Source organism: Delphinapterus leucas, chromosome 10, assembly GCF_059928025.1.
Source record: "Delphinapterus leucas isolate spDelLeu-1000000601 "Yukka" chromosome 10, BTC_Dleu_Yukka2, whole genome shotgun sequence".
Lineage (NCBI taxonomy): Eukaryota > Metazoa > Chordata > Mammalia > Artiodactyla > Monodontidae > Delphinapterus > Delphinapterus leucas.
Genome location: NC_143138.1, coordinates 29514403 through 29533670, shown reverse-complemented (window position 1 = coordinate 29533670; position 19268 = coordinate 29514403). Strand labels below are relative to the sequence as shown.

General features: G+C 43.0%; 1 protein-coding gene across 2 annotated transcripts in view; it reads right to left on the bottom strand.

The window, feature by feature from the left end:
• ADGRF5 (adhesion G protein-coupled receptor F5) overlaps window positions 1–19268 on the bottom strand; it is a 78073-nt gene that overhangs the window by 42701 nt on the left and 16104 nt on the right. For both annotated transcript variants that reach the window (XM_022582065.3, XM_022582066.2), the window contains one exon: window positions 8045–8099. In XM_022582065.3, the coding sequence (XP_022437773.1) occupies window positions 8045–8099 (55 nt within the window). The remainder of the gene's footprint in view (window positions 1–8044; window positions 8100–19268) is intronic.

Here is a 19268-nt window from a genome sequence, read left to right as displayed (position 1 = left end):
AATACATATATATACATATATATGTATATATATAAAACCATAACATTAAAATTCTATGTCTGTTTTCTAAAATGACAAAGAATTTCCCCCATAATATCACAAGATTTGTTTTAAATATTCCAGGGATTATTTATGAGAAACACTAAAATGGAGTAAGTTTACTATGGGAAACTCCAACTGATAAATGTTTATTGTAGAAAATGGTAATATTTGTCCACTTACAGCTGTAAACTATGTTTGTCTAGGAGTTTGGTTTTACTTATCAACCTTGTTGAGAATTATTTCATTTTGGCATCCTTCAACGTGCTGTAATTAACTCAAACTGTAAAAAATGTCTGTGCACATTTTCTTAAAATTAGGAATGCATCTTGCGGTATGTTTCCTCCTTATAAAAATGTATTTACAAGTAGAACACAGTGACTTTTAAAACCCAGTGCGGAATCTCAGTTTGTCACGATATTATGGCATTGCTTGAAATTTCCTGTTTTCTTTCTGATTTGCAAACGGTTCTGTGATGCAAACAAGCTTCCTGGAAGGACTGCTAATCTTAATCTGAGTGACCCTAAACCTAGACCTAGTATGTGGCCTGCTGGGAACATTTGCAAGGAGGGCGGCTGCATGATATTTATAAGCTCTGTTTTAGAGCACATTCTTTTTCCTGAAAAGTAATGCGGCAATGTTTATACCCTCCGGAGGATTCAGAAGCTCCAGGATCCTCTTTGCTGTGGTCAGTCTACTCTCCTGCCAGGAATGAATGTAAACAGGATTTCCTGGACGGTAGCTGCTTTTGAGATGAGTGAGGTCAGTAACAATTCCATATCACCCACTCCATCACCTGCATTATTGCCTCCCAGGGTCTGATCCCAGCATGATTTCAATGCCTGCCTGAGGGTCGTTAGTATCACCCATCCCTGAGCCCACCTCTCTCTGCTCTTTACAGACGTAATTGGAGAATGAGCATGTGCCTGAAGAGCACATGGTGCTTCCCGGATGTCATCATTCCCCACTGAAGTCAAGGTAGTTCTTCCGCTGAGGTCCTACAAGGAGCTGAGCCAAAAGCTTAAAATACGACTAAGGGGACAGTTCCTGTGACTTTAGCGAGTTCTAGTCTATGGCATTTGTGCAAATATTAATTGAAGCACCAGCCTCTAAGACCCCTTTCCCCTCAGCCACCTTTTATGTTCTTGACAACTTCTAAGGGAGTTTCAGAATAACCCTCAGTCTGAGCATCAGTTCTCCATAGAGACTGATAAGGATGGGAAACATTTAATAGAGAAAGAAATGTCTTCTTGAAAATGGTCAGTTCTTCAAAACAGGCTCAAAAACACCATAGTAACTCAGAAGGCTACAGGTTTGCCCTTGGCAATCATCTATCCCCGTGGTCCCCACTCCTGACTGACGATTATCCACACGCAGGGATTCTACACACACAGATACTGTGGAGCCTCAACCCAGATGAGACAAAGTAGACTCTTTATAAGTTAGTCCCAGAAATCTCTGCTTTTAGGCATGAGAAAAACGATTCCCCCAAAGAGTAAATGACTTGCCCCAGCTTCTGCTGCTTGCTGGTGGTGTCCACAGGACCAGAACTTGGATCTCTGGACTTCTAGAACGGGGTCCTTTCCATTACCTCACTCTGACAGTGTGACTGGTAGAATCATTTCTCCCTTAATGGTGCCATGTGTTCCTCAGGAAAAGAGAATAAAGGATGTTTTGGAGGTGGGGTGGGCGTGCAGTAATTAAAATCTTCAAAGATAGAGATTGCTTGGCTGGACCTACCAGTGACCATTGACTTGGCCCTGAACCCAAAGCATCCTGGTGTTATGGGCAAGCAGAACACAGAAACACCACTGGGCCTCCAGTCCCTGTAATGCCCAGAGAGAGCATCTGAGTTTAACGGAAGAAGCCCAGACGCTCAGAATTAGTATGACTTGTGTAGGGTGCGGTCAGGGGCCCAAGATTTGGGGTCCAAAGGCCACGCCCTGTCCACCTCACCTCCTCCAAACCTGAGGACTTCAGAGCTTCGGAAAGTGATCCTGGTGGGCTTGCCCCAGGCTACAAGGGACCCAGGAGGAACAGGAAGGTTCCTCCCACTCTGTGTAAGTGTGTATTTTAGAGGCCCTTCCATGCTTCTCTGCTGCCCCTGGACCACCTGATTCCAGACAGTTCAATGTGTTCTCTTTGCCTCGGGCTCCTTCGCCCTGGTGTTGTTTGTCTGAGTTCTTCTGACTCACCGATGCCCCAGTGGAAGGTAGCACATTCCAGGGGTCATCAGTGTCACAGACGCAGGCTTATCCCTGGCCTGGGAGGCACAAACCAACCAGGATTTCCCCTCTCCCTTCCCATTAATCAGTGCCTGCCACACAGCACTTATCTTATAGAGACATTTCTGGAAAGTTGGCCACAAACTGTGACAAGCAGTTCTGGGTCTTCACCACAGCTGTTTAAGCAAACAAGACTATTTTTGCCTGGCCACTCTACCGGTAATTACAGCTTCTAAGAAGTCGGGGCCTAAGTCAATGTATAAATGAATCTCTCCCCTGCAAGAGAGTGGGGCCTGCTGACATCACTCAGGAGAAATGAGGTTCATGTGGTTTTCTCTTGACCAAAGGGGCCCATGCTTCTTTATCACTGAAGATTTGAATTTGTTTCTCCCCCTTAGTCCTGTAGCAGGTAAATATTAAAAGCTACCTGCTCTGCTTTTCTCTTGACATGTTCTCGTAGGTACCAATTTGGCAGCGTCATCTGGATCTGCTGTACCTTTGTCAGGAGAGAGTCAAAGATCCCGTTCTCCCTTTAGGTTTTGAAAGGCTTGTTCACACTACGGCTATGGTCTGGGGGGCAGGCATGGATGGGGGAGAGGGAGGGCAGCACTGTGGCATAAAACAATGGTCTGTGAGGCCTGGAGAAAAGAATCAATTCTACTAGCTCATCATACACCCAAATCATCAAAGTCAGCCCCACGTAAAGTGATGCTAGAGCCCCTCACTCAACAAATCTGCTCCGAGAATCACAGCTGCGTAAACTTCCTCTAAATGTGGTCAGCGAGAACACAGTTTCCTTCTGCAATATATGCGTAAGAAAAAGCCCCAGACCATCAAGAATCTCCTCGTATTCCCTCTGCCTGGAGCTCCCTCCTCCCTCCCTTCTTCTGTCCCATTTCTGCTCCTTCTTTCATGCCTCAACCTCAATCAATTCTTTCCTGGTCACTCTCTGAGCCTATGCGGGCTCAGTGACCTGAGGACTCACAGAATCAAGGCATCGTGAAGTTGTGTGAGTATTTTGAAGATCATCTTGGGTAACCACTCATCAGATGCCATGATGCCCCCTATAAACATTCCTGCCAGGTGCTTCTTCAGATTGGCTTAAATACCTTGCATGACATGAAACTCACCTCCGTATAAGACGGTCCAACCCACCTTTAGTTAGTTCTGTTAGAAACTTACATTTAGCCCAGACCTATCTCTCTGTAGCTCCTACCATTTTCTAGCCAGTAGCTTTGCCTTTTTCAGGCTCCCAATATGGGATGACTCTGCTTTTGATATTACAGAATTTGAATTTAACTTATGGTGCGTGCATATCCTATCCTTACAACCAGATTAAAAGTTGATAGCAGCAGTCAGCATGTTTTATGTTCTTTGTGCCCAACAGGTGCTTAATAAATGTATACTAATTAAATATTAAAAACACTTCTTCGCTAAAAAAAAAAAAATCATGGCATGGGATCTCATAGGCAAGATCCAGAAAGTCATGTTGAAAACTCTGACTCTTAACTATGAGCTAGGACTTGGAGCCTAGAGAGCTGGGGTAAATGCCCTCTCACCTGGGAGGCTACTGAACCCCTGTGAGCCACGCTTTGCTCATCTGTCAATTAGGAGCACTATTTTCTCTGCAGAATTTGTTGTTAAGGAATTGGGGTATGAAGACCCCTAGCAAATTGCCTGGCATATAATAGCCGTTCTAAAAAAGCGTGTGGAAATAATAATACTGATCATAATAAGTGTACGGATTATCATCTATGCAGCCATCTGCTGGTAGGTCAACTAAACCTAATTCTCTTCCAATCAGGTCTCACTTTTGAGATAGGTAAGCGTAAAAAAAACCCAGCAGGCAGAGAGAACCAGCCTTCTCTTCTTACTTTGCCACCAGTACTGCCTGCTCAGAGCACGAAATGCCACAAGTTATCATAAGAAAGATTAAAGCCAGGAAAATCCCCAAATGTGTTTCTCAGCCTGGAGAATGCACAGCATTTCCTGAACACAGATCAAAAGGAGACAGCACAGCCGGCCGGGCTGCAGATCTGCAGAAAGGTCAGGATTTCCGAGCTGGCAGCTGGCAACCCAATCTGGTAGGAACCTTGCTCTCACTGGATCTGTGAAGATGTAAGTGCCTCCAGCTCGGGCTTAGGACACCCTGGGTCTCCCTTTCTCCTACCAGCCATTCCTTTTGAAACCAAAGAAGAACCAGTGGGGACTCTTCAGCCCAGGACCCAAGACACATTCCCAGTTTTGCTCAGAAATCTGACATGGGGAACTTCATAATTGATGCTGAGGACACATTTGCGTTACTTCCAACCTAAGAAGCCTCTTTTTAGAAAAAAAAAACCTTTAAAATCAGTGCATCCCGGCACTTTATTTATTTTTGGCCGCACCATGCAGCATGCAGGATCTTAATTCCCCAACCAGGGATCGAACCCGTGCCCCCTGCAGTGGAAGCATGGAGCCTTAACCACTGGACCCCCAGGGAATTCCCAAGAAACTTCTGCTTTCAGTCCCCTGTGAAGATTGCCCTTAAGACTAAATTTCCCGCTGACTGTTGTACTTCCAAAATAAGATTTTCATTCCAGCTCCGGCTTCTACCCGTAGCCTCCACCTCCCCAGTCACCCGGGTCTGTGCACTCCCAAGTATCATATAGATCATCCCTCCCTGTCACCCCCATGTCAAGTCTGTCCCCAAGTCCTTTTGACCCAATTCTCCAAATGTCTCACAAGCGTTTGCCATGTTCCTTTCCTAACGTCATTCCAGGTACCAGGGCCGATGACAGTCCACACTGCTGAGCATCCTTGCTGGTCTCCCGGCACTAACCTCTTCATCTAATTCCTTCAACCATAACCATCTGGCAAATTTTCACTTCAGATGGCTTCCACCAATGCCTTCTCTGTGCCAGCCTCTCGGCTGGTCTAGAATCCACTTCCTGGTGGAATCAGGACAGAATTCTGGAGGCTTTGACGGATGCTTAATTTCCCTCTGCTCCCCAATAGCCACTAACAAGCAGGTTCATACTCTTCTTGCCCCTGGCCTCCGAGTTTTTGGTGAAGGTTTCTCTGCCCCCACAGAGTTTTGAGATAGTTTTCCTAAAATGCTAATATTGTGGCATCCAACCTCCTGCCTTCAGTAGTTCTACAAAACCTTCTCTGTACCAGGTATATTTCAGGCTCTGTCAACTGCAATATTTTTATAAATAAGTCCATTAAATTTGTTTTTAATTTTAAAAACCATTAAAGCAAACAAAAACATCAAATACCCCCCCCAGATAACTATATTAACATTTAAAAAATACGTACATACTATTATTTAATCCTCTCAACAACCCTGTACAGTAAATATATATTTGTATGTATGTATATACATGTGTGTGTGTTTGGATGTGTGTCATACATTTGTGATACATAAGATGTGGTAAAGGAAGAAGTCCATAGCTCTGAGAATAAATGTGAGTACTGATCCTACCTTTAAAGGATCAAACTTTAAAGCTCTACAGAGTTGGTCCAGTGCCTCAAAAGGAAATTCCTTTTGAGAATTCTCTTTCTCTTGGAAACTTTGTTTGCCACTTTCTGGCATGAAGGCTCCGGAACACAGACACTTCTGTGTGGCACCTGCTGAAGGTAACCTTCCTACTGCTTGCTTTCCTAGTTTTCCTGGAGAGCGATGCTCTTAACTGCAACTTATATTCTGAGCATCTGCGGCCCAGTGCCTGGGCCTTTCCATGACCACTTCTTACTTCAGTGATTTTGCACAAGTACCAAGGCCAATCCTTCTTCTGAAGATGATGGGTTGAGTCATTAACACCTCCAAAATGACCCTAGAGGCCCAAACCATGTATAAAAAATGGAAAACATGTTTTCATGGTGATTTATCATCTTCGTGACTGTTTTTAATGAAAGCACGTCTGGAAAACTTTTGGAATGTCAAATCCTTAGAAGTGGAAGTGGTTTCCTCTCTGAGGGCTAACCTCTCATGCTGGCACCAAGGATCACAAATAGCTAGGACTGGAAGTGCAGAAAGATGTTACTTTTCCAGGTGTAGGGTCACCAACTGGTTCCGAGGCAGGTGGCAGCCTGAGCCCTAGAAGAAGCTGGCAGGACCTGGAGCTGGAACTTAACTCAAGTGGTTTGATTTTAAGAAGAAAAGTCTTTCAAAATATTGAGTGGGGACATCTCTGGTCCTGTTCCTGTCATGGGGGTGGGAGGGTTCAAGGGGTTGTCAGGGGGGAGGGGTGGGTAGAGGTGATAATGTTTGTTTTAAAGCACAGGAAGTACAAAGTACAGTCTGTGCTGTAGATCACTTTAGGGAAGGAGAGGAGGGCGAGTGAGAATCCCATAGGGATATAAAACAAGGTTAAAATAGAAAAAAAAGGGAAGGGAGGGAAGGAGAGAGGACCAATGGCGTGAACTTCCGGCGAGCACTCGTTGAATTCTCATTTCACGCACGGGGCAGCAGGCGGACCTTGTTATGGCCCTGTAAGGGGCTCTACCGGACGCCTTCATCCTGCCCTTGGGGCAAGCCTGCTCCCTCTGGCAGCCTAAAGTCTCTTTTAGACCACCAGACTGAACAGACCAAGTCCCAACAATGCTTGGAAAAGGATTCAGTCCCAATGTTACAAGTGAAGACGTTTCTAGACGGCTGGTCCAGCCACGAAGCCGGCAGACTCTTAGCAAAAAGGAACATATCCTCTGAACTCACACAGGGGCCGCTATGACAGAGACATGCCTTCTCTTTATTTGTTCACTCATCTGTTGGGATACTGGGCTACATGCCAGGCTGCAGAGAGGAAGAGGGTTCAAGGGAGCTCATGTCTCCTGGGAGTGGCAAACAGGAAGCAAAAGAATTACAATGCATTGGGATAAATGTTGGACTACGAGGATGTATTGTGGGTAAGGGGAACCCAGGAACACAGCCCCTCCCTGTGTGGGGAATTGATGGAAGACCTTCCAGGGCAGGAGCCTATGTGAACTGAGTCCCCCAGACAAGCAAAGGGGTGTGGTGAGTGGGATACTGACTCTGTGAAAAGCAGCAGAAGGAGAGTGAGTGGGCAAAGCACTTAGGGTCCAGTGAGCGGATAATCAGATTATATCTCCAAAGCAATTGGCAGCCCTTGAAGGATTTTCTGCAGGGAAATGAGAAAATCAGGTTGATGCTTTTGCAAGGTTGCTGTGGTGGGAGGAGCTGGTCCTTGGAAAATGCAGCCTCCAGATGTACCCACCTGCTCAGGGTCCCACACGAGGGAGGAGACACTGACCATCACCATGCAGGTGTTCACAGCTCTCACCTGCCCCCAACCCTCCAAAGGGCAGAGCCCTGTGTTTTCCAAACAGCTTCTTGGGAATTCAGTGGGAAACTGGAGTAGCAGGCAGAAAAGGACTTGGGTCTAGCGATTCAATTGATCCACAAAATAAAGTGCTGAGTGAGAGGAGACGAGGTTGAAAGAAAAAAAGAAAAAGAAAAAAGGCAAGGCTGCTGGGCTGAGAAGAGAGAAGCAGCCTTTTTGGTGGTGGCGGAGGGCAGCTGAAGGAAGGGGCCTCGGGGAAATCTTCAGGCTCTGAGGAGAGGTGATGGGAGAGGACAGACACGAGCCCTGAATGTGCCGATAAGACCCCTTTAACGTCGTTTGATAGAGAATGGAATTCCTTTGCAGTTACGTCTAGAAATTGAACACTGAGGTGCTCAGAGACTGAATTATGTGGATCCCAGTGTTTCAAAAAGTTACAACAAATGTCATTTGATGGGATTTACTAGAAAAATGGGCAAGCAAAGGGTTACATACCGGCTCGTTTTTGCCTTACTGGGTCCTCCCCTGCTAGTTCATATTCATGGAGAAGCTGAAAGAACATTTTAGAAAATAGTCAGTGAGTGTTAGAGAAGTCTTTTCACAATGGTTCTCTGTTTCACATGCCCCGGGATGTTCAAGCTGAGGGTAGGGCTGCAGATTCTGGGTCAGCACCTTGTGGCCCGGGGATGGTGGGCAACCAGTGATTGAAGGGTCGGGGAAATGAAATGGATTCGTCTCTGTGGTATGATCTGGGCATCGACTTTTTATAGGCCAGTCTCTAGATGCAGGAGCGGAAGAAATCAGCCTCTCTGAGTTTCTCAGAGTTCCTGCAGCTTGAGGCCTGTCAAGAAATATAAATGACGCTGTCCTCCACTGTACTGAGACTTGAACCCTGAGTCGTTCGCATGACCTTTTAGACGAGTCTCACGACCTCTCCTCCACCCTCAGCCTGTCCCCACCCTAATCTTTCTGCAGCATTAGGGCTGTTTAGATTGTGCATGCTTAGAAATTATTTTCTCCTCCTCTGGCCCTTTTTCTCCTAGATGGTTCGATGGTTGCCTTCTGAGGCGGGGGCTTTGAGAGCCAGCTCTAGAGCCAGAATGCCTGGGTACAGGCCCTTACTAGCTACGCGACCTTGAGGAAGTTACTCGTCCTCTCTGAGCCTCAGTCTTCTTTTCTGTAAAATGGAATAATAACAGTGCTGACCTCATAGAATTGTTATGAGAAATAAGCCAACCGCAACGTGGAACATAGTAAGCTCTTAATAAATGTTAGTTAGATCACATAGTACAATAATTAAGCGTAAGGACTCTGAAGAAATTGAATTCAAATCCTAACTCTGCCATAAAATGGCTGTGTGACCTTGGGCAAGTTACTTAACCTCTCAGTGCCTCAGTACTCACCTAAAGTAGAGCGATAAAAATAGCTTACCTCATGAGGTTGCTGTGAGGATCAAGTGATTAATCAATGAAAAACACTAGAATAGTTTTGATGACAGAGTAAGTGCTATTCTGGGACAGGGCATCACGCTGTCCTGGGGGCACCGTTCACATGGACCCCCCCATTTGCATACTGCCACTTGCTTCATCTCCATAAAGCTCATCTCCTGTCATCATGTGGCTCCTTTGTTTAAGAGCTGACATGGACTGGCTTTGCTGCTGAGTTCAATGCCAGCTCCGTAGCTTATAACCTTACCTCGACCTGATATGGGGCTCCTAGCTCATCCCTGCCTCCAAGTGAATTTTCCTGTGATGTGTTTCCCAATCCAAACTTCCTTAAGTCTCAGTAGCGGAGCCAGATAACCCCTGCCCTCCAGGGTGCGTGCTTTACGATGAACCCCATGCACCAATGAACACCCCCCGAGAGAGAGACAGCTCTGCCATCTGTGGTCTCTACCATGTTTTCCTAGTTATCTCGCATCATAATGATAACAAAAACAATAATTCCTAAGACTTCTTCAACACCCTGTGCCAGGCACACTTGGTGTGTGCTTATTTATTTAATCCTCGTGACGATCTAAGGCGTAGATACCGTTATTATCTGCATTTCACGGATGAGAAAACACAGGCTCAGAGAGGTCAAATAACTTGCCTAAGGTCACACAGCAGAATCAGGACTCAAACCCAGCTAGCCTGCATCCTAAGTTTGCGCTTATCCACATAGGTATGGCATCGTCTTATCAGGAGATACCCCGGAAACTGTGGGGGAGCTGGTTTCCCCCCGGTGACCCAGTATCTCTTAACTAGTGTCTTTTCTCTTTCTTTCTCTGTTGTCTCCTCCACCCCCTCCTTCTTTTCAATGACTAGTATTCACGTCCACAGGAACTGCGGAAGGACCTGAGAGTTCACAAATGTTCTTGAAGAAATGAACAGAGGAATGATGGCTGATGATCAGAATTTCCAAAGCCCTGGGTGCTGCTTCGCTTGCAGTGAGATTATTTCAGGTCTACCGAAATGTGCAGAAGCCAAGAAATAACAAAGTCAATGTATAGGGCTGGTTCCTGTGCGGCTTGCCCTGGAGGCTTCTCTGGCTCTGTGCCTGGGCAGAAGGAAGAGTTCTTCTGCTGCCTTGCTGTCTCCATCCTCCCTGGGGCTTGGGGTTGGGGAAGGGGAGCCACCAGGAAGCTTTCTCTGTCCACTCTCCGTGGCTTGCTGCTGGGGAACTCAGCCCAGGAGAAGGTGACTACTGGTGGTTACTTCTGGGAAGCTCTCCCAAGCTGAGATTTCATTTCTCCCATTTTCCAGGGGTGCTAAAAAAATTAAGGACTTGCTGCCAGCAGTTGTGGGTTAAAATCAAGGTACATTTCAATCCTTTCATGCAGACCATTTCAAATCTTTGTGGGCATAAGGATCACCTCCCTCCCTCCCCTAATCCAATTTAGCAGATCTAGAATTGGGTGAAGAAAACTGCTTTTTTAGGGGCTTCCCTGGTGGCGCAGTGGTTAAGAATCCACCTGCCGCTGCAGGGGACACAGGTTCAAGCCCTGCTCCGGGAAGATCCCACATGCCACGGAACAACAAAGCCCATGCACCACAACTACTGAGCCCACGTGCTACAACGACTGAAGCCCGCTCGCCTAGAGCCCGTGCTCCACAATAAGAAGCCCGCGCACCGCAACGAAGAGTAGCCCCCGCTTGCCACAACTAGAGAAAGCCCACGAGCAGCAACGAAGACCCAACACAGCCAAAAATAAATACATAAATTAATTAATTAAAAAAAACTACCATACGATCCATTTGATGGATCAACAAAGTAGGATATACATACAATGGATCCATATTCAGACTTAAGAGAGGAAGGAAATTCTAATGCATACTACAACATAGATATATTTTTAGGACATTATTCTAAGTGAAATAAGGCAGTCATGAAAAGACAAATACTATATGATTCCACTTGTATGAGGTACTTGGAGTAGCCAAAATCATGGAGACAGAAAGCAGAACAGTGAGTTCCAGGAACTAGGGGGTGCAGAGCTAGGGAGGTATTGTTTACTGTATACAGAGTTTCAGTTCTGCAAGATGGTTCTGCAGATTGGCTGCACGAAAATGTGAATATATTTAACACTACTAAACTATACACTTAAAAATGGTGAAGATGGTAAATTTTGTATTACCACAGTTTTTTTTAAAAGCTCATCACCCCATGTTGCTTTTAAAATGGTAGAAGTGGGGGCTGAGTGGTAGCTTAGGTAGCATGAGCTGATAAGACAGGTTCAAGGGCACCTCTCCAAGGGAGGTCTTCAGCCTCTAGGCTGGACGAAGATATTATATCTTGAAGGCAGATCCAGGGGGGGCCAATTGGGGCCTTTTGGCATGGTGGTGGGAGCTTTCAGGAAGACAAATTTAAAGTTCCACCAGCAGTCCTGGGAGACCTATCCCCTGATCAGCCTGGGCCACGAGGCAGATGGAGGGGCTTTGTTAAGGATGCTGTGATGAGGGCCGAGCTGGCACAGTGGGAGGGCACTGCTGCAGCTAGGAACACTGGGAAACTCTGGAACAGAGGTAAGGCTGACCCCATTGCTGAGATCACTTCAGGCTCCGGCTTTCTCCCCACATGCTTGGGGAAAGTAGAGCTCTGTACTGACCGTGCAAACTCACAGGAAAAGTAATGTTTCCCTCCTCTATTTATAAAAGCAAGCTGCTGCATATAATTGCATGGGCTGCATCTCACATAGCAGAGTTTGGAAGAAGACATACAAGGTATACCTCCCAAGGCACGAGAGAAATAAAAAAGACAAAACCTAGGTCCAAACAAAGAAAGACACAAAAACAGAAGAGAGGAAGGAAATGCATAAACTCATTAAAAAAATCCTGAAAGTAAGAGCAAGCATTTTGAATATGACATCAAATGTGAATAAATTATACTCCCCAAATCACAGTCAGATTAAAAAAAAAAGAACCTCAAACATTCCTTGTTTATAAGAGAACCAGTAAAACAAAGGAATATACTGAAAGCTAAACAAAAAATAAAGAACAAAGATCAGGCAAACACAAATAAAAAACAGAACTGACCACTGGAATATAAGACAAAGAATTAAAATTGAAAAGTACCAAGCAGGGCAAAAAGAGACATTTTTTCACGGTAAAATCTACCAGTGAAGCTCTAACAATAGTGACAGACTGGATAAAGTAGCACTAAAGTATCTTTTTAAAAAGTCAGTAGAAAAAATGCTATTACAAGAAGAGAAATCATAATAGCAAACACTGATAGAGCCTTTTAAAAAATGTATCAGGCACAGGGAGTTTACTGGGTCAGGAGATGGAGGGCAGTCAGGACTCATACTTCTTTTCTTTTTTTCCGAATGCCTGTTGGAGAAAATTTCATGTAACCTGTGTGAGTCAGTCGTGAGTGTTTCTGCTTCTGGGAGAATACATCTGTGGCTATATTCGAGTGTATCAGATAAAGAGACCCTGCATTTTACCCTCTCCAGAGAATAAACTTCCAGATTTCTGCCGGGGTGGAGGAAGGGCAGCTTGCCCAAGTTCATGGCATGGGAGAGGGGATATAGGGACCCAACCACTTTTCACACATCCTTCAACCAGTCTCCTTGTATCAGCATTCTCTTCATGCCCCACTTTCAGAGGGTTTCATCAATTCTTGAACATTTTGATGAATATTAAGTTAGCTTTCTCCACTGTTGGCTTAAGATTCAGCTTTCTTGAGTTTTCCAATTTGATTGCCAGTTGACTATTTGTCTTCTTGTCTCCAAAATTCTATTTTATAATTTCTTTTTCTGCTCCATCATTATAATTTTACTTTTATTGATGCTGCAGTCAGATTTTACGAGGACTGTGCTCAACATTATTTTGTTGAGCAAGCGTATTCCTGGCTCTGCTCACTGCTACTGAAAAGATTTATTGCAAAAATAAAAACTACATTATCGGGACTACGGGAAGGCTCAAACCAAAGAGTACTTCCCAGAACTTCTGCTGCCAGTGTCTTGTCCCCACAGTGAGCCACAGCCACCCCCCACCTCAGCAGGAGACCCTTCAACACTAGCAGCTGTGCGACTGGCTGAAACACAGATGGGAAGTAGAGCTGTGGAAATCAGAAGAATTAAAAACTGTGTGGCTGACAGGGTCTTGGTGCTCTGGCCAGGTGTCAGACCTGAGCCTCTGATGTGGGAGAGCCGAGTTCAGGACATTGGTCCACCAGGGACCTCCCGGCTCCACGTAATATCAATTGTCGAGAGCCCTCCCAGAGATCTCCGTCTCAATGCTAAGGCCCAGCTCCAATCAACGACCAGCAAGCTCTAGTGCTGGACTCCCCATGCCAAACAACTACCAAGACAGGAACACAACCCCACCCATTAGCACAGAGGCTGCCTAAAATCATACTCAGTTCACAAACACCCCAAAACACACCACCGGACGTGGTCCTGCCCACCAGAAAGACAAGATCCAGCCTCATCCACTAGAACACAGGCACCAGTCCCCTCCACCAGGAAGCCTACACAAGCCACTAAACCGACCTTAGCCACTGGGGGCAGATACCAAAAACAACAGGAACTACGAACCTGCAGCCTGTGAAAAGGAGACCCCAAATACAGTAATCTGCAGAATGAGAAGACAGAAAAACACACGGCAGATGAAGGAGCAAGGTAAAAACCCACCAGACCAAACAAATGAAGAGGAAATAGGCAGTCTACCTGAAAAAGAATTCAGAGTAATGACAGTAAAGATGATCCAAAATCTTGGAAATAGAATGGAGAAAATACAAGAAACATTTAACAAGGACCTAGAAGAACTGAAGAGCAAACAAACAATGATGAAAAACACAGTAAATGAAATTAAAAATTCACTAGAAGGAATCAATAGCAGAATAACTAAGGCAGAAGAACGGGTAAGTGACCTGGAAGATAAAATACTGGAAATAACTACAGCAGAGCAGAATAAAGAAAAAAGAATGAAAAGAATTGAGGACAGTCTCAGAGACCCCTGGGACAACATTAAACGCACCAACATTTGAATTATAGGAGTCTCAGAAGAAGAAGAGAAAAAGAAAGGGACTGAGAAAATATTTGAAGAGATTATAGTTGAAAACTTCTCTAATATGGGAAAGGAAATAAGTCCAGGAAGCTCAGAGAGTCCCATACAGGATAAATCCAAGGGGAAACACTCCAAGACACATATTAATCAAACTATCAAAAATTAAATACAAGGAAAAATATTAAAAGCAGCAAGGGAAAAACAACAAATAACATACAAGGGAATCCCCATAAGGTTAACAGCTGATCTTTCATCAGAAACTCTGCAAGCCAGAAGGGAGTGGCAGGACATATTTAAAGTAATAAAAGGGAAGAACCTACAACCAAGATTACTCTATCCAGCAAGGATCTCATTCAGATTTGATGGATAAATTAAAACCTTTACAGACAAGCAAAAGCTAAGAGAATTCAGCACCACCAAACCAGCTTTACAACAACTGCTAAAGAAACTTCTGTAGGCAGGAAATACAAGAGGAGGAAAAGACCTACAATAACAAAAACAAAACAATTAAGAAAATGATAATAGGAACATATATACGGTAATTACCTTAAATGTAAATGGATTAAATGCTCCAACCAAAAGACGTAGACTGGCTGAATGGCTACAAAAACAAGACCCGCATATATGCTGTCTACAAGAGACCCACTTCAGACCTAGGGACACATACAGACTGAAAGCGAGGGGATGGAAAAAGATATTCCATGCAAATGGAAATCAAAAGAAAGCTGGAGTAGCAATTCTCATATCAGACAGGATAGACTTTAAAATAAAGACTATTACGAAAGACAAGAAGGACACTACATAATGATCAAGGGATCAATCCAAGAAGAAGATATAACAATTGTAAATATTTATGCACCCAACATAGGAGCGCCTCAATACATAAGGCACATGCTAACAGCCATAAAAGGGGAAATGGACAGAAACACAATAATAGTAGGGGACTTTAACACCCCACTTTCACCAATGGACAGATCATCCAAAATAAAAATAAATAAGGAAACACAAGCTATAAATGATACATTAAACAAGATGGACTTAATTGATATTTATAGGACATTCCATTCAAAAACAACAGAATACACATTTTTCTCTAGTGCTCGTGGAACATTCTCCAGGATAGATCATACCTTGGGTCACAAATCAAGCGTTGGTAAATTTAAGAAAATTGAAATCATATCAAGTATCTTTTCTGACCACAATGCTATGAGACTAGATATTAATTACAGGAAAAAAAACTGTAAAAAAAATAAACCCATGGAGGCTAAACAATACATTATGAAATAACCAAGAGATCAATGAAGAAGTCAAAGAGGAAATCAAAAAGTACCTTGAAACAAATGACAATGAAAACACGATGACCCAAAACCTATGGGATGCATCAAAAGCAGTTCTAAGAGGGAAGTTTATACCAATACAATCCTACCTTAAGAAACAAGAAACATCTCAAATAAACAACCTAACATTACAACTAAAGCAATCAGAGAAAAAAGAACAACAAAAAAAAACCCCAAAGTTAGCAGAAGGAAAGAAATCATAAAGATGAGATCAGAAATAAATGAAAGAGAAATGAAGGAAACTATAGCAGAGATCAATAAAACTAAAAGCTGGTTCTTTGAGAAGATAAACAAAATTGATAAACCATTAGCCAGACTCATCAAGAAAAAAGGGAGGACTCAAATCAACAGAATTAGAAATGAAAAAGGAGAACTAACAACTGACACTGCAGAAATACAAAGGATCATGAGAGATTACTGCAAGTAACTATATGCCAAAAAAATGGACAGCCTGGAAGAAATGGACAAATTCTTAGAAAAGCACAACCTTCAGAGACTGAACCAGGAAGAAACAGAAAGTATAAACAGACCAATCACAAGGAATGAAATTGAGGCTGTGATTAAAAATCTTCCAACAAACAAAAGTCCAGGACCAGAGGGCTTCACAGGGGAATTCTATCTAACATTTAGAAAAGAGCTAACACCTATCCTTTTCAAACTCTTCCAAAATATAGCAGAGGGAGGAACACTCCCAAACTCATTCTATGAGGCCACCATCACCCTGATACCGAAACCAGACAAAGATGTCACAAAAAAAGAAAACTACAGGCTAATATCACTGATGAAAATAGATGCAAAAATCCTCAACAAAATACTGGCAAACAGAATCCAACAGCACATAAAAAGGATCATACACCATGATCAAGTGGGGTTTATCCCAGGAATGCAGGGATTCTTCAATATATGCAAATCAATCAATGTGATACACCATATTAACAAACTGAAGGAAAAAAACCATATGATCATCTCAATAGATGCAGAAAAAGCTTTCGACAAAATTCAACACCCATTTATGATAAAAACTCTCCAGAAAGTAGGCATAGAGGGAACTTACCTTAACATAATAAAGGCCATATATGACAAACCCACAGCCAACATTATTTTCAATGGTGAAAAATTGAAATCATTTCCACTAAGATCAGGAACAAGAGAAGGTTGCCCACTCTCACCATTATTATTCAACATCCTTTTGGAAGTTTTAGCCCCAGCAATCAGAGAACAAAAAGAAATAAAAGGAATACAAATTGGAAAAGAAGAAGTAAAACTGTCACTGTTTGCAGATGACATGATACTGTACATAGAGAATTCTAAAGATGTTACCAGAAAACTACTAGAGCTAATCAATGAATCTGGTAAAGTAGCAGGATACAAAATTAATGCACAGAAATCTCTTGCATTCCTATACACTAATAATGAAAAATCTGAAAGAATAATTAAGTAAACACATACATTTAATATTGCAACAACAACAACAAAATACCTAGGAATAAACCTACCTAAGGAGACAAAAGACCTGTATGCAGAAAACTATAAGACACTAATGAAAGAAATTAAAGATGGAGGGCTTCCCTGGTGGGGCGGTGGTTAAGAATCCGCCTGCCAATGCAGGGGAGATGGGTTCAATCCCTGGTCCGGGAAGATCCCACATGCCGCGTGGCAACTAAGCCCATGTGCCACAGCTACTGAGCCTGTGCTCTAGAGCCCACGAGCCACAACTACTGAAGCCCACATGCCTAGAGCCCATGCTCTGCAACAAGAGAAGCCACCGCAATGAGAAGCCCGCGCACTGCAACAAAGTCTCAACACACCCAAAAATAAATAAATTTATAAAAATAAATAAATAAATAAATAAAGATGATAGAGACAGATGGAGAGATATACCATGTTCTTGGATTGGAAGAATCAACATTGTGAAAATGACTATACTACCCAAGAAATCTACAGATTCAATGCAATCCCTATCAAACTACCAATGGCATTTTTCACAGAACTAGAGCAAAACATTTCACAATTTGTATGGAAACCCAAAAGACCCTGAATAGCCAAAGCAATCTTGAGAAAGAAAAACGGAGCTGGAGGAATCAGGCTCCCTGAGTTCAGACTATACTACAAAGCTACAGTAATCACAACAGTATGGTACTGGCACAACAACAGAAATATAGATCAATGGAACAGGATAGAAAGCCCAGAGATAAACCCACACACATATGCTCACCTTATCTTTGATAAAGGAGGCAAGAATATACAATGGAGAAAAGACAGCCTCTTCAATAAGTGGTGCTGGGAAAACTGGACAGCTACATGTAAATGAATGAAATTAGAACGCTTCCTAACACCATGCACAAAAATAAACTCAAAATGGATTAAAGACCTAAATGTAAGGTCAGACACTATAAGACTCTTAGAGGAAAACATAGGCAGAACACTCTATGACATAAATCACAGCAAGATCCTTTTTGAACCACCTCCTAGAGAAATGGAAATAAAAACAAAAATAAACAAATGGGACTTAATGAAACTTAAAAGCTTTTGCACAGCAAAGGAAACCATAAACCAGATGAAAAGACAACTCTCAGAATGGGAGAAAATATTTGCAAATGAAGCAACTGACAAAGGGTTAGTCTCCAAAATATACAAGCAGCTCATGCAGCTCAATATCAAAAAAACAAACAACCCAATCCAAAAATGGGCAGAAGACCTAAATAGACATTTCTCCAAAGAAGATATACAGATTGCCAACAAACACACGAAAGGATGCTCAACATCACTAATCATTAGAGAAATGCAAATCAAAATTACAACGAGGTATCACCTCACACTCGTCAGAATGGCCATCATCAAAAAATGTACAAAAAACAAAATCTACAAACAATAAATGCTGTAGAGAGTGTGGAGAAAAGAGAACCCTCTTGCACTGCTGACGGGAATGTAAATAGCTACAGCCACTATGGAGAACAGTATGGAAGGTCCTTTAAAAACTAAAAATAGAACTACCATATGACCCAGCAACCCCACTACTTGGCATATACCCTGAGAAAACCATAATTCAAAAAGAGTCATGTACCACAATGTTCGTTGCAGCACTATTTACAATAGCCAGGAAATGGAAGCAACCTAAGTGTCCATCGACAGATAAATGGATAAAGAAGATGTGGCACATATATACAACGGAATATTACTCGGCCATAAAAGAAATGAAATTGAGTTATTTGTAGTAAGGTGGATGGACCTAGAGTCTGTCATACAGAGTGAAGTAAGTCAGAAAGAGTAAAACAAATACCATATGCTAACACATATATATGGAATTTTAAAATAAATGGTTCTGAAGAAACTGGTGCAGGACAGGAATAAAGATGCAGACGTAGAGAATGGACTTGAGGACACGGGGAGGGGGAAGTGTAAACTGGGATGAAGTGAGAGAGTGGCATGAATGTAAAATAGATAGCTAGTGGGAAGCAGCCTCATAGCACAGGGAGAGCAGCTCGTTGCTTTGTGACCACCTAGAGGGGTGGTATAGGGAGGGTGGGAGGGAGACACAAGAGGGAGGGGATATGGGGGTATATGTGCATGTATAGCTGATTCACTTTGTTGTACGGCAGAAACTAATACAATATTGTAAAGCAATTATACTCCAATAAGGATGTGAAAAAATGTATCAGGCGCAGTTCTAAGGCATCTTATAAATATTAACTAATTTAATTCTCATAGAGATCAGTAAATAAATACTCTTATTTTCATCATTTTACAGATGAGAAAACTGAGACACAGAATCACATTAGTCTTGTGAGATTTCATAACCAGTAACATGCCCTGTCTCTGGTGCATGGAGTAGCCTAAGGAAAGAAGATCCCAAGGATTCCCACAAGGAACAAGGGGGTACTTATCACCCTC